Here is a 14,414-nt window from a genome sequence, read left to right as displayed (position 1 = left end):
TGGGCAGAAGAGAGAGACGACAAAGGGACAGGAGCCAGCACTCCTACACTCTGGGTTTTCTCAGCTCTGCACACCTTGGTCCCCTCCCCTAAATGAGCCCTGTGAGCAGAGGGCTGCCCACCACACCTGGCCAGCCCAGGGCCAGGTGAAGTGGGGGTTGGGCCAGCCACTGTCTTAGGAGCAGGCATTGGCTTCCATGGGCGAGCATCCAGGCTCTGGGGCTCCTGGTCTTGGGCCTGTCTCCCTGGAGGGAAACCCCCGAGTGGGCAGGGTGAAGGCTCTGGACCTTAAAACCCCTCCAGGACCTGTCCTGCTCACACCTTCCAAAGAGGCCCGTTAGCATCTGCGGGAGCTCAGCATACTGGGCGCGGGGGGGGGGGGACTCTGCCTGTATGGGTGTCCATCTCACTGGGTTCCCTCTCCTGCGTGCCCACCTGAGACGTTTAGGACGCTCCAGGTTAACCCTGGGCTGAGCTATACGCCTGGCATCAAGCAGGCATCCGAGTGGGTGGGGCCCGCAGTGTGCTCGAGGGTGCTAGAGGAAATAAGGCGAGGGACCCTCAGACGCGCAAGCCAGAGGTCTGGGGGGCCGGTAGGCCCCCTGAGCACCCCACCATCTTGGCTCCCGGTTCCCGCCAGTCTTCAGTCCAGGGGGCGGGGCCGGAACTCTGGAGGCAACGCTACGCGGTGGGGCGGGGCGGGGTAGCCCCAGGGAAGCAAGGGGGTGGGTGGGGGGTGGTGCCGGAACTCGGGGCTAGGAGGCGGCAGTCGCAGGGTTCAGCGTCCCAGCCCGAGCTGTGTCGGCCACCAACATGGGGCAGATCGAGTGGGCTATGTGGGCCAACGAGCAGGCGCTGGCGTCCGGCCTGAGTGAGTGCGCTCGGCACGGGGCCGGGGCGGAAAGCGGGGGCAGCAGGGGGGTGGGTACTGAGACCCGTGGCTGCGAGGGAGGAACGGGGTGGGCTGGAGATGGGGATGTGGGGAATCACCGACCCAAGGCTGTGGGCTTGAGCAGTTGGGGCCCCGGGCCCCCAGGCAGCGGCCGAGGGACGGGGTGGGCTGGAAACAGGGCGGGGATCTAGGGTCCTGAGAGGTCAAAGACTCCAGGCTGCGGGCTGGTAGGTGGGAGCTCAAGCCTGGAGGTGGGGTCCCCGAGACTCCTTCGAAGGCCTCTAGCTGTGGGGCAGGGAGGTGGGCCTGGGCGGGCTGGGGTTGTTGGGGCGGCCGGCGGTGGGAGACTTCGGGCTGCGGAGGTTGTCCGGAGACACTCCGCCCCTGTCCCTGCAGACCCGTCTGCCCCGTCCCCTCCCCCCTCTGCTGCCCTCTCTTCACCCCTCCACCCCGCCCAAACCTCCTGCCCACAGAGGAAGTTGCAGCCCCGGGGGGGAAGAGGATGCCGTCCAGGGTGGTTTCCAGAGAGTCACTGCCCTCCAGGATTGGGAAAACTGGCCAGATCACCTGATCCCGCAGCCCCTCCCTCCCTGGAGTGGCCTTCTGCCCAGGGGTCGCCAGGGCCTCCCTCCCCGGCCCTGGGTTTTCACCGGACATCTAATAGCGCTCAGAGAGACCCCTCCCAGCTCCACCTGCAGAGACTGCTTCTGGGGAAGGATGATGGGCCACCCTGAGCCTGTGCTCAGGAGCCCTGGGGAAGGCATAGTGGGATCCACACCCCTGTGCTGTACCGGGAAGGGGAACTGCTCAGGAGTGGAGGGTGAGGCTGCGCCTAGGCAGGGCTGAGGCAAGAGGAAGCGGCCCAGAGGCTCTGCCCGCCTCTGGGCACCTGCCACTCCCAGGAAGGACCTACACCTGGTGGGAGAAGGTGGGTGGGAAGACTGTGGGGAAAGTGGTGATGAGGAGGGCCCCAGCGACCACCATTCCCCTGAGACCCAGCCTGAGGCACCCTGCCACTGGGGACTGGGGTAGTCTGGTGAAGCTCTGGGAGGGAAGGGAGTAGATAGGCAGTCCCTCTGGCCCCAAACTGTAAGATCATACTTTGAGGTGGGCAGCCTGAGGCATGAGACCCAGTGATCTGTGTCAAGGCAGGTCGCCCCCCTTTTGGCACCTAGAGTAACTGAGAACTTGGTGAGTCAGATCCTTCTCACTTCTCCCCAGAGCTCTCCGCAGGCTGTCCCCCTGCCTGGCACCAGCTGTGAGGCCTTACACTGCTGCTGACCAGCCTCCCTGTCTCCCACAACTCCCCAACCCCTGTCCCACCCCCAGGGAGTAGAAGGTGACCGAGGGCACCAAACTGGGAGCTCTCTGAGAGGCCTGGGTTGTAGTCCCAGTGGGTGCAGACAGTGACCCTCCCAGTGTCCCCATTCATGGCATGCCCACCCTGTGCAGGTTGGCCCTTCCTTGCCTTGAACGTCCGCAGTGTTGTGAGGCCGGAGCTGTTCTTATATCCGTTTTGCAGACAGTGAAGTCGAATGCTAGAGAACTTACACACTCTGGCCCCGTTCCCTCCACCATCAAATGAGGCAGCTTGTTGGGAGGTCTCCCAGGGCCCTTCACACTCTGCGTTCCCCTCTCGCTGGCTGTCTCTCCTGACGCAGAGTAAACCTCAGCACCTGGGGCTGCTCAGGGCTGGCCTGGCCCTACGGGCAGGTGCATCCCACAGGCTTCTTTTTTATTGTAGAAAATCCCATCTAATCAGAGCATGTCACCTTCTGTCAAAAACACTGCTGTGGATCCCATTGAGAAGAATAAAAGGCAGACTCAGACTGCTGTGCCCCTGCCCCCCTCCCTCCCCTGTCACTCCAGCTGCGCAGGCCTCCTTTCTGTCCCTGGGTCTCCCCAGGGCCTTTGCAGAACCACTTTGTCTGTCTGAAGCATCCGTGGCTGGCTCCTCCATTCATCTCTGAGACGTCTTTCCAGAGGACCTAGACATCTCTGTCACAGTCCCCTGTTCTAGTTCACCACCCTGTTGTTTATTTCTGTCCCCTCCTGGACCATAAGCCCCATGAGAGCAGGGGCCTTACCTGTCTCCTTCTCTGCCTCTGTCAGAGACCCTGTCTGTACATAGTAGAGCTGTCAGCCCTCACGCCCCACTGGCCAGCCAGTGGCGTCTGCGCAGGATGAGAAAGCTGTGCCCCCAAAGATGAGCAGACACATGCTGACTGAACACAGAGGGAGAAAACCCTTCCCTCTTCCACCTCGCGGGAGAGCTAATGAGCAAACTGAAGAGTAATTACATAGCTGAATTCAACTCCAAGAATAGGAGATCTGCTAGCAACGAAAGCACAGTGAGGTTTCAAAAGGGTGGGACTGGGGCGGAAGGAAGGGGTGCCTGGGGAATTGGGACCAACAGTGGGATTTCAGGGCCTCTGAGAAAAAGGGCTGACATGGAGCTGCAGGTCACAGGCCAGAGCCAGGAAAGGCTGCCTGTACAAGAAAGAGACTAGAAAACTGTTCCATCCAAGGAAGCTTGTCATTTGCTGCCAGGGCCTAGATGGAGAAAGTCACAAACAAGACAGAACCCCCAGAAACTCAGGCCTGTGCTATGCATGGGGTAAAGGCTAAATCCTACCCTGTGCTACAAGGACCACTAACCAAGAAATTCCGATAAACCGGATCCAGGACTGGAGAAACCCAGAGGCCCCAAGCAGAGGCAAATGCGAAACTTCTATAAGGGTAGTTCCTCAACCAGGGCTCACAGACTGCCACAGGAAGACACACAGGCCCTGCTGGGCGCAGCTCACAAACATGCCTGCCATTTGAGGAAGCAGACACCAAACAGGAGAACGTGCCTCCTTAGCACCAGAACTACTAGTGCCATTAGGAAGAGACTTGAGAATATGGGTACAAACATGTGGGGATGTTTAAACCTGTTCCATATAAAATTATACAGGGCAATGCAAAAAATGACTAATACAGGACGTCTGGAAATAAAAAAATATAAAGTCGTGGAAGGTTAATGGATGAAGTAAGCAGTATATAGAGATGAAGAGAGTATCAGTGACATGGAAGATGGATTTTAGGAAACCACAGAATGTAGCTGAGAGAAGCTGAGTCATGCGCAGGACTACAAGAAGACCCCACATCTATATAATGACATTTCCAGAGGAAAGAGTCAGTAGACTGGAAAGAGGCGACATAAAGGGAAATTCCAGAACTGAAGGAGGAAACAAAGTTCCTTACAGAATAAAGGAATTTATTTAAACCCCTTCTGGGGCACATTGTAATGAAAATTCAGGCCATTAAAGAAAATCTTAAAATTTACCAGAGAATAAAGTGGATTAGTATCAGACTGATTTCAGACTTATCATCAGTAGTAGATGCCAGCGGACAATGGAATAATATCTTTGGTGTTGAGAAAAAAACATGAATTTAGTATCCAGATACACTGTTACTCCAGAATTAGGGCATTTCCAGATATCGAGAGTTGCTGCTAATAGACCTTCACAGAAAGGATATACTTCAGCAAGAGAGAAACTGAATCCAGAAGAAAGGAAGGGGGTGCAACAATGAAGACATTGGTAACTAAGTACTGACTGTAAATAATTAATAATAATGGGTAATTTGAGGGTGAGATTGAAGTTAAACATTTTGAAGTCCACATGTGGTTCAGGAAAAGGAATTTTAAAATTAAAGTTTAATCAAGTCAGCAGGAGGAACAACAAAAACTTGTTAAAGAGAAAACACAAAAGATAAAATAAATTCCAATTATCTGCAATCACAACCAATACAATCTGTTAAATTCACTATCGGTTAAAATATTAACAATTCAATTATATCAGTTTATTTGTAATAGCCAAATACTGGAAGCAACCACGTTTCCCAAAGACGGAAGGATGGATAAATTGTAGTTGACTCACACAATAGAAAATCTCATAAAAAGAGCCCCGACTGGTGTGGCTCAGTGGATTGAGTGCTAGCCTGCAAACCAAAGGGTCACTGGTTCAGTTCCCAGTCAGGGCACATGCCTGGGTTGTGGGCCAGGTCCCCAGTAGGGGGCGTCTAACAGGCAACCATGCATTGGTGTTTCCCTCTTTCACCCTCCTTGCCCCTCTCTCTAAAAATAAAATCTAAAAAAAAAATTTTTTTTTTTTCACAAAAAGAATGAGCCAGTGATGCATCCAAACCACGTGATTGACCTAAACAGCCTTCAGTTGAGCATTGAAGCCAAGTCTAGGGTTCCAGAGTTGACTGGATGGGGGCACAAGAGAACTTTCTGGGAAGATGGGAATCTTGACTTGGGTGGAGGTCATGTGAGGGTTCACGTGTGAAAAGTCATCAAGCTTATGCCTTTATTTTATTGTATGTAATAATTATACCTCAATAAATTACTAGAAATCCTGGGGATGGATACACAACAATGTGAATGTACTTAATCCACTGAACTGTTTGTTCACTTTAAGATGGCTAAAATGGAAAATTTTATGTATATTTTACCACAATAAAAAAAATGAAGAGAGAAGATCCAGCAGGACCACACAGCTGAAAATAAAAGAATGGAATAGCTGAAAAATACAAACCAAAGGAGGGTGAAGAAATGTCAATATCAGACAAACTGAAATAAGGTGAAATAGGAATAGGGACAAACAGGAACCATGCAATGAGGCGAGGCGATCCATGGAGTCGATACAAAATCCAGTCAACAATGTGATCTTTAAATGCAAACCTCAGAATATCGGGGGTCACAGAGCTCAAGAGTGAGTGTCTGGCCTGGAGTCCAGGCTCCTCTTGCCCAGGGTTGTGAGGCTGTCTGTCCCCCACCACAGCTCCAGGGACACAGGCCTGGCTCCAGCCGCTGCAGCCCCTTCCCCAGCTCGCAGGCCACTTCCTCAGGGAAGGCATCCTCCATTATCTGCAGGTGTCTGCAGCCACCTGGGTCCCTCTCCTGGGCAAAAGGGTGGATGGAAACTAGGGCAGCAGTCTGTGGTGGGCTGGTGGCCCAGCTGTGGGGGGTGGGGCACAAGGGGAGGTGGTCAGAGCCTCCTGTGGACCCCAGCCCAGCAGGGATGGGGGTGGGGCAAGTCTCTCCCATGGGTCAGGGGCTCCTACTAACCCACTTTTCTTCTGCCCACAGTCCTCATCACGGGCGGCATCGTGGCCACTGCTGGCCAGTTCACCCAGTGGTACTTCGGCGCCTACTCCATGTATCCTTCCACCATAGACCCCATGGGGTGGGCGGCACTAGTGGGCTGGGAATAGAGATGCCCCTGCCTCTGGGGCATGCACTTCACAGTTTGCACAGGGCTGCTCATGTCCCTGGGCCCTTTAGACTCTCAGCAGGATAGGCGCAGCGGTGAAGTGAAACTTGTCTGGTGTCTGGCAGGGAATGGGAGGCGTCACAGCCCCAGAGATCCTACCTGTACCCTCTTATCAGTCCCCCTATTGCCCGGTTGTTTTAGGCCCCCTGGAATGCAAGCCAGGCAAGGGAGAGCGAGGGTGCAGGACAGGCAGCGAAGTGGCCAGACCTGTGGGGTCCCACCTGGCTCCCCCTTCACTATGCGGCTCCAGGCGGCGGCTGCGCCACTGTTTCTCAGCAGAGGGGCCGGCTGTGGCCCCTGAGCCTGGGCTGTTCTGTTCCTTAACCACAGCTTCAGTGCAGCAGGAGTGTTTGTTTGCCTGCTGGGGTACCCCCGGGGGAAGAGGAGGAAGGGCTCCACCATGGAGAGATGGTCAGTCCTCCGCCTGCTCTCGGGGTGGAACCCACGGGCTGGGTGGAACCCACAAGGGCGGGACGCTCAGCCAGGAGCCCTGCAGGAGCCTTGTCCTGTCCTTCCAAAGCTCCAGGTCTCCAAAAAGAAAGAAGCTGGGGTGCTGCGGGGCTGGGTGGGCAGTGGGGTTGCTGAGTAGGACCCAGTCTGTCTTCCCTCCCTCCTCACTTGGTCTAGTGGACAGAACTACATGACGCAAGTGCTGACCTTATTCAGGCCCCTCTCCAGGAATTACTACTTCCGGGCCTTCCTGTACCTGGGGTGAGTCCCACCTGCTCTCGGGCTCAGGACAGCCCTGAGTACATCCTCCCCAAGGGCTTGGCTGCCTGGACAGCAGCGCTTGGGGCAAGTTAGGTCCCTCTCAGCCCAGCTGCTTTTCCAAACAAAGCCCAGGTCCCAGGCTTTGCTAGAGGACCCCCAAACCTGTATCTGTCATCTCTTCCTGTGTAACAATTCACCCCAAACCTTAGTGATTTAAATTAGGAACAGTCAGCATCCTGGGGTTGACAGGACCCAGCTGGGCGGTCTGCATCTCATGCACGTGTCTGGTGGTGACGCGGAGAGGCCAGAACACCCTCCTGCCTCTGCAGTTGCATGGGTCTCCCCCCAGCATGGGGGTGGGACCCAGAGCAAGGGTCCCAAGGTTGTTAGGGTACAAGTCAAGGCAGAAGACATCACCAGGGACCGAAATGTAAAAGCCCAGCCTTAGCAGGGCCACGTATCCCCTCTGTCCAGGGCCCTAGGGACAGCACACTTGTGGTCTGCGTTGTCCTGAGATCCTGTGGCCTCTGCCCTAGACCTGGAGCCCCTGCAGACCCCCTCTGACTGCTCCTCTGAGCCCCCCACCCTCCCGCCCCCTCCCCAGGCTATCGGTACCAGCCGGCTTCCTGCTTGCCACCATCCTGGGGACAGCCTGCTTGGCCATAGCAAGTGGCATCTACCTGCTGGTGAGTGGTGTCGTCTGTGGTCGGCCCTGCCGATGCCCGACACCTTGGTCCCTGCAGCCGCCTGCAGGCTGAGCCAAGGCCAGGAGCCTGTGTCCTTGCTCATGTGAGGGGAACAGGGATGGCCCAGGGGACTAGAAATCTGCATTTTAGCCCTCGGGGAGGCTCCCCACTGGGGTGGGTCCTGGCTGAGCAGGCCCCTGCTCCCCCTCGGCCGTCCTCTGGGCCTCTCCCGCCCTGTGGGCTGCTGGCCTCTTGACTCAGCATGGCGGCCACACTGGCCGGACCTCCCTGTCCTGCCCCTGGGGGGAGTCTGGGAATGTGCACCTGGAAGTGGTTTCCAGGGCATCTTCGGAAACCCTGGGACTGCATGCTCCTCCGGCTTGCAGGGCCCTCCTGACATGGTGAAACAATTCCAGTTTGGGGTCAGGCAGAGCCCCAGGCCAGCCTCTCAACCTCTGGCCCACAGGCCCTTCAGGTCTCATTAGATTCAGCCTGGGTCCTGCCCTGTCCCCGGGTAGGGGTGTGGGAGTTCAGGGGTGGGGCCAGGTTGGGGCTGGACCCTGGAGGCCCCCAGAGCCCAGCCCCCTCTGTGTCCGGCAGGCGGCCACCCGTGGTGAGCAGTGGACTCCCATCGAGCCCAAGCCCAAGGAGCGGCCGCAGGTGGGGGGTACCATCAAGCAGCCACCTAGCAACCCCCCACCCCGGCCCCCAGCAGAGGCCCGCAAGAAGCCCGGTGAACAGAAAGAGGAGGCGGCCACAGTGGGGGTCTCCAGCGGCCCCCAGGAAAACCCTGTCCCAGTGACCGATGAGGTTGTGTGACCCGTGCCTCAAACTGCTCCCCGAGCCGCTGCTGTCTTGGGTAGCTCTTTGAGGGGACACCACCCAGACCCGGAAGTACCCCCTTGCCTGCCTGGCAGAACCACAGGCCCTCTTTGGGGGTCATTCCCAGAAGCCTGTCATCTTTCTCCATGACACCCAAAATCATGGAGCATCTCCTATTCCATAAAATACAGTAACTGGAATTCCAAGTATTTGAGTTCCTACTTTAGAAGCAAAGTTCCCAGGCCTGGGAGGAGGGAGTATGAATCCCCGCACCAGCTCTCCTGGACCTGCCAGACTCAACTCCTGGAGCCCCCTCGTCCCACTCAAGCAGCCCTGAGTGCAGAGGGAAAGCAGGCGAGCAGGGGCGGGCCCCAGAGAGCCCAGCAGGCCTTCACCTTGGTGTCACCCTGCATGGCCCGTCCACCTGCGGGGCTGGAAGCCCTGCGGCCCCCAGGCTGTTCCTGGCTTCGGCTCACATCCTGGCCTGGGAAGCCTCCTTGGTGGGCTCTCCCCAAGCACCTGCTCCCCCAAAGTCTGGAAAAGTCCTTAAATCCCTTGCCTCCTGTTTGCCCCTCCAGCTGTCAGCAAATCCTGCTCTCAGAACTGGGGTCCTCTAATGTTCCAGGGCCAGCTGAGCACCAGGCCAGCCCTGCCCCAGGAAATGGCCACTCCAACCTCCCAGAAGGACAATAAAACTTTAGGCCCCTGACTCCCCTTAACGTACCACCACCTCTTGGGTGGTACAGGGCTCTTACAAATCTGCCACTTGTCACCTCCCTGCTCAGCCCTGCCCCCTACAGGCCATTTCCAGCACTGCAGTTTACTTGCCGGGCACCCACTCAGACCCCACAGACCCCCACAGTCCAGGACAGATGCCCTGTACGCCCTGGCCCCACAGTTACTCCCTGCCCCTTCAGACACAGACACGCTGCCTTCTCAGGGCCTTTGCATGGGCTATTCCCTCTGCCTGGAACACAGGTTCCTGGCTGGCCATCCAGGCCTTTGCTCAGGTGGCCTCCCTGGCCCTGGGACCCTCTGTTTGGAATTGCAGACCCCCCTCCCCACGCTGCCCTGCCTTCCCTGCATCACTGTCCTTGGTTCCTTCCCCACCCCCGATGGAGCAGTTTACTGCTTGTTCTGTGGTTGCCAGTCACCCCCCATGTGGGCAGCACAGATCTGTTCATTTTGTCCCCTGCTCTCTTCCCAGCACCAGGCACACAGACACCCGGAAATATGTGCTGATCCCACGGTCCTTCCAGGCTCAAGACCAAGGTCACCCCTCCCCTCCTCCTGGCACTTGCACACAGTAGGCGTTAATCAGTGGGTGAAAACGACTGGTCAGGCAGGAAGGTGTGGACAATGGCCCTGCAAACCCCACAGATCAACGTCAACCCTTAGAGCTGGCTGGGCCTGTGCTTGGGGGGGTCGTCGCTGAGCCAGAACTGCTGAGGCTGCGCCCTCCTGGGCCCCTTAAAGAAATGCCTCCAAAAATAATAACATGGCCGAACATGCAGATTTAGGACGTTTTCCGTGAGAGCGCAGGCTAGGTTGTCAGTTGGCCAGGGGACACCTGGCTGGGAGACGCTGGCCAGCTTGGCTCCCCTTGGTCTGGCAGGTCGCCCGCAGCGGACGGAAGCCCAAGGGGATGAAGGGGCCATGGGACGGCCTTTGGAGCTCCTGGGCCTCTGCTGGGCCGGGGGAGCATGGCTCCGAGGGCGGGAGGTGATGGCACTCATCCCGGCTGCAAAGGCGCCCCCCACCGAGCTGACACCCCCTGAGGCAGAGAGGCAAGGGTGGAGGGAGTGCTCACTGTCACAGCACAGGTCTGGCCGCACCCTGGGCCTGTGGGTAGAGGAGGGCCTACCCACGTCACGGTCGGGCTGTGGGAGCGGCCCGTCCCGGGTCCCGGGCGCCCTCGCCGAGGCGTCCCCAGGTGAAAACTGCAGGGGTCGGCGGGGCCCACCTGTGCTCCGCTCTGTTCAAACTCATTCCCCACCCTGTATGTACTTGGGGTTCATACACAGACCTTTCTGGACACACCAGAATGCGGGGCCTGTGGCTGCCCCTGCAGAGCGTGCTGGGCGCGAGCGTCAGGCAGGGGTGAGGGTGAGGAGGGTGCCCTCACCCCTGTCTCTGTGACAGCGATGCCGTGCCCTTGGGGTGTTTATCAACTTAATGACACGTATGTACGTTTGCAATAAATAATTATTTTAGAAATACGGGGCGGGGGTAGGAAGAGGGAGCTTGGGGGAGCCCAGTGGGACCACCAAGGTGGCGGCCACCTGAACACCTTTTCTGCTTTTGTTTTAAGTTCTAGATAACAGTGAGGTTCCTTCTAGCCCACTGTTTGTGTGAAAGGGTAACTGAGTGTCAAGAGGGGGGCTGACCAGGGCAGCATCGCCTGCCCTTCCAGTGAGTGCCCAGCCTCCGCTGCTCTTCCTCAAACTAGAGGCCCGGAGCCCTGGTACCTGCCCAGGGGCCCTGTGTAGAGAGGAAGCGGGGTCACCCAAGGCATATAAATAACCAATAAATACACATAAATAGGAGGGGCCCTCTCCGCAGAGAGAGCCCCACTGTCCAGTCTGAGAGGCGACTACTGCCCACAGCCCAGCAGCGGGGACAGCTGAGGCCAGTGGTCACAGTACCACCTTGGGCAGGACGCAGGTGCAGCCGATGGGCACTTGTATGGACTCGACGTGAAATTCAAAGGCTCCAGGCGTGGGCACCCCTGTCGCATCCCGGGAGCAGGGCCGTCTGCGTAGCACCAGCAGGCTCTGGTGCAGCGGGACAGAGTTGAGCGCTGCTGTCTCGCGGCCGGTTCTGGTGCTGATGCAGCCCCTGCACAGGCACTCGGCGACGGCCAGCTTCTGTGGGTAGCGGTTCTCGTCCGTGTCCACACTGCAGGAGAAGAGCGGTGAGGCCCCGCTGAGAGCCTCAGCAGGCGTGCTCCTCCTTCCCTGTCTGCACCCGGGGCTGCCCCACGCCCCCAGGGCCAGAGTGAGCGCTGGGGCATCAGGCTGCAGGGAGCCCGGAGGGCAGGCGCGCAGTCAGTGCTCAGTAAGTGATGATTTCCCACAACTCCAGTGCCCTCTCAGGGCGCAGGAGCTGGCGTAGGGGGCGCCCTACCTCCCTCTGGGCCCAGCCCAAACCCTGCAGGGGCTCAAGTGAGGGCCCCAGAATTTTCCCAGAGGACCTTGGTACCCAAGGTCCTGGCTGAGATTTCAAGACAACAGTGGCAAGGAGGAGCTCACATGATGGATACCCCACCCCGGGGCAGAGGCCTGGCTGGCTGGAGATCAGGACACTTATCCCATTTAACTGCTGAAAACACTGAGGCTCAGAGGCTCTTCAGGAAGCCAGTGCCCAGAGAGGGGAGGGAGCAGCCCGATGCCACACGTGACATCCCAGTGCCCAGGGAGCCCCACAGCCCTCACCGGTATCTCCAGGGAGAGATGGAGCGCTGGTGGATGTCGGCTTCCAACACCTCCTCAGGCTGCAGCACCGGGCACTGGGTTCCAGCTGGGGGCCCCTTGTGCTGCTTCCTGCGGCCCACTGCCTCCAGGCTGGACACCAGAGCTACCGGCAAAGCCTGCTCCCACTTGGCAGCTCGAGCCAGCAGGTGGGCGGGGGCCTGGCCCAGGAGCAGCTCCTCGGCTGAATAGCAGCGTGGGGTCCCGTGGGTGTGGATGTGCGGGCTTCCCCAGAGTGGGGGGCCATGGAGAGCCAGGCTGGCCGACAGCCAGAGCAGAAGCAGAAGGCCAGGGAGGAGCTGGTGGAACAGGCAGTGGGTGGTCAGGGCGCGCCTAGAGAAGGGGGCACCTTGCTGCCACCCCAGCTTGCCCTGTTCCCTGTGGAAAGACGGGGCATAGCCCAATCTTACAGTTGGGGAAACTGGGGCCCAGAGGGGTTAACCCCTCAGCCCAAGACCCCCAGTGGACCCTCAGAGTTCCTGAGTCCTGGATCCCTCCTGCCCCCAAGATTTGGGGTGGACTTCCTGGGCCCCATCCCAACATCATTAGCCCAGAGCTCAGGGAAATGCCAGTCCTTCTGGGTCAGATGGCACCATCCAGGTGGGGGCGTGGGGGTGGCTCACCATTTCAGTGGCAGCAGCTGGGCTCAGAGCGGCTGGTGTGTGCCTGGCAGCAGTCCCAGGCATACTTGGCTGTGGTCCTGGGGTGCACCAGGTGGCAGACCTGGCCGTGGCTGGCTGTCAGTGCCCTTTATACCTCTGGCCACACCTGGGGAAAATCCAGCATCGCTTCCTCCTTGGGAAGTGCCCAGCTACCATGTCTTCCTCCTCTCCTTTCTGGTCCCCACAGACTGTCCCCTCCTCCCCAGCCCAGGGCAGATGAAGCCCACCCCTCACTCCAGACCCCCTCTCACTGCCATCCTAATTGTCACCCTATCCTGTTTTCTTCCCTCCCCCACCCAAAGGAACCCCACCCCAGGCTATCCACCTGTGGATGGAGTTGCAAACAGGTCCTGCCTATGTAACACTCTGGAACCTCCTGTAAAAGGGTTTTTGCTGAGTATTCTTTTTTTAAGTTGTTTTGTTTGTTTGTTTGTTTTTTAGAGAGAGTGGAAAGCAGGGAGAAAGAGAGGGAGAGAAACATCAATGTGTGGTTGCTTCTCATGTGCCCTCTACTGGGGACCTGGCCTACAACCCAGGCCTGTGGCCTGACTGGGAATCAAACCAGTGACCCTTTGGTTCGCAGAGCGGCACTCAGCCCACTGAGCCACGCCAGCCAGGGCTGCTCAGTGTTCTTTAGCTTGCTTCTCTCATTCCACCTGTATGTTTTTGCTCTCTGGACCTGGTTACCTGGTCCCTGGGGCAGGGCTCGTGCATCGCGTGCCGCAGCACAGTGCTCCTCCAGGTTGCTTTCTCCTGTCCCCAGTCAGTGGACATGAGGTTGGTTTCATTTTTTACCTAAGAGGATCGAATCAGGTGAACAGCAGTGTCTGCCTCAGACTGCAGGGGTGGGGGAAGTTCCAGGGGACACCTGGGGAGTTGGGGCTGGTGAGCATCTTCAGGTTTTGTCAGGGTGGGGCAAAAGTAGATTTAGAGTAGTGAGTATTTGAAACACAGTTCATTTTTGTTTTATTATTTATTAATTATTGTATTATTTGCCACACTAACAACTGTAAACCTACTTTTGCCCCACCTTGTATTTGGGTTTCTTGTGTGTTTTTTAAATAAAAATTCAAGCTAACATGTATGAGATGGAGGGGGTAAAAATGCCTTGGAAATGTTAAAGAGCAGCGCACCCTAGGAAGTTTTATTTAAAGAAGGCCCCAGGAGCCCACTGCGTCCCACTCACTCATGCTGCTGGCTGGGAAGAGAGGTGCTAGGGGTGCCTTTATTATCCTGAAAAGGAGAGTTCAGAGTCAGGTCTTGTAAAGTGGTTTGTTTGTTTTTTTTTTAAAGATCTTATTTATTTAAAATAAAATAAATAATAGAGATGGGAAGGGGGAAAGAGAAGGAGAAAAACATTGATGTGTGAGAGATCTATTGATAAGTTGCCTCTCACATGCTTCCAACCAGGAACCTGGCCCACAACCCAGGCATGTGGGCTGACTGGGAATCAAACTGGTAACTCTGTTTTGCAGGCTGGCGCTCAGTCCACCGAGCCACACCAGCCAGGGCTCGATCTCACAAACTTCTGAATGGGGTTTGAAAGCCATCCTGGGGAGGGCCTGCCTGGGGATCCCTGGGAGGGCGCCTGGGCGCCCTACAAGGCTGAGGGCCCTGCCTGTCCTGGTCCTCTCAAATCAGAGTCTAAAGTGTCCAGTTGAGGGTCTTGGGGGTGGAGGAAGGGTGTCAACCTGCCTTCCAGTCTTCCTTTGCCTGCTGGTAGGTGCCAGAATATATATACCATTGCGGCACCATTTTCTAAGTTTAAAGCCACACACCTGATGGACATGAAGACCCCCCTGAGAGGGGTGGAGCTGGAGAAGGCAGCGGGGCACCTGGGCTCTCCCAGCA

The 14,414-nt window shown here is 57.3% G+C and overlaps 2 protein-coding genes across 2 annotated transcripts; one reads left to right on the top strand and one right to left on the bottom strand.

Annotated features, from left to right (window-relative positions):
* Positions 1 to 746: 746 nt before the first annotated feature.
* Positions 747 to 8,623, top strand: LOC129083060 (cytochrome b-245 light chain). Its single transcript, XM_054588827.1, has 6 exons — positions 747 to 870; positions 6,029 to 6,098; positions 6,549 to 6,623; positions 6,840 to 6,923; positions 7,528 to 7,609; positions 8,210 to 8,623. The coding sequence occupies exons 1-6, from the start codon at positions 813 to 815 to the stop codon at positions 8,426 to 8,428; spliced, it is 588 nt and encodes a 195-aa protein (XP_054444802.1). The 5' UTR covers positions 747 to 812; the 3' UTR covers positions 8,429 to 8,623.
* A 2,444-nt stretch (positions 8,624 to 11,067) lies between these two features.
* IL17C (interleukin 17C) lies at positions 11,068 to 13,277 on the bottom strand. Its single transcript, XM_054588799.1, has 3 exons — positions 13,251 to 13,277; positions 11,866 to 12,200; positions 11,068 to 11,329 (listed from the first exon to the last, which is right to left on the bottom strand). The coding sequence occupies exons 1-3, from the start codon at positions 13,275 to 13,277 to the stop codon at positions 11,068 to 11,070; spliced, it is 624 nt and encodes a 207-aa protein (XP_054444774.1).
* Positions 13,278 to 14,414: the final 1,137 nt, after the last annotated feature.

This window comes from Pteronotus mesoamericanus, unplaced genomic scaffold (genome assembly GCF_021234165.1).
Source record: "Pteronotus mesoamericanus isolate MK-2021 breed Mesoamerican mustached bat unplaced genomic scaffold, CSHL_Meso_final scaffold_165, whole genome shotgun sequence".
Lineage (NCBI taxonomy): Eukaryota > Metazoa > Chordata > Mammalia > Chiroptera > Mormoopidae > Pteronotus > Pteronotus mesoamericanus.
This window is presented reverse-complemented; position numbering and strand designations above follow the sequence as displayed.

Bases quoted from the DNA above. Each gene is read 5' to 3' on its own strand.
- LOC129083060 (XM_054588827.1), top strand. From the start codon at position 813: ATGGGGCAGATCGAGTGGGCTATGTGGGCCAACGAGCAGGCGCTGGCG. The intron at 871-6,028 runs GTGAGTGCGCTC...TTCTGCCCACAG, and splicing joins GGCGCTGGCGTCCGGCCTGA to TCCTCATCACGGGCGGCATC. The intron at 7,610-8,209 runs GTGAGTGGTGTC...TGTGTCCGGCAG, and splicing joins CAAGTGGCATCTACCTGCTG to GCGGCCACCCGTGGTGAGCA.
- IL17C (XM_054588799.1), bottom strand. From the start codon at position 13,277: ATGCACGAGCCCTGCCCCAGGGACCAG. The intron at 12,201-13,250 runs GTAACCAGGTCC...CTGTTCCACCAG, and splicing joins AGCCCTGCCCCAGGGACCAG to CTCCTCCCTGGCCTTCTGCT. The intron at 11,330-11,865 runs GTGAGGGCTGTG...CTTCTCCTGCAG, and splicing joins ATCTCTCCCTGGAGATACCG to TGTGGACACGGACGAGAACC.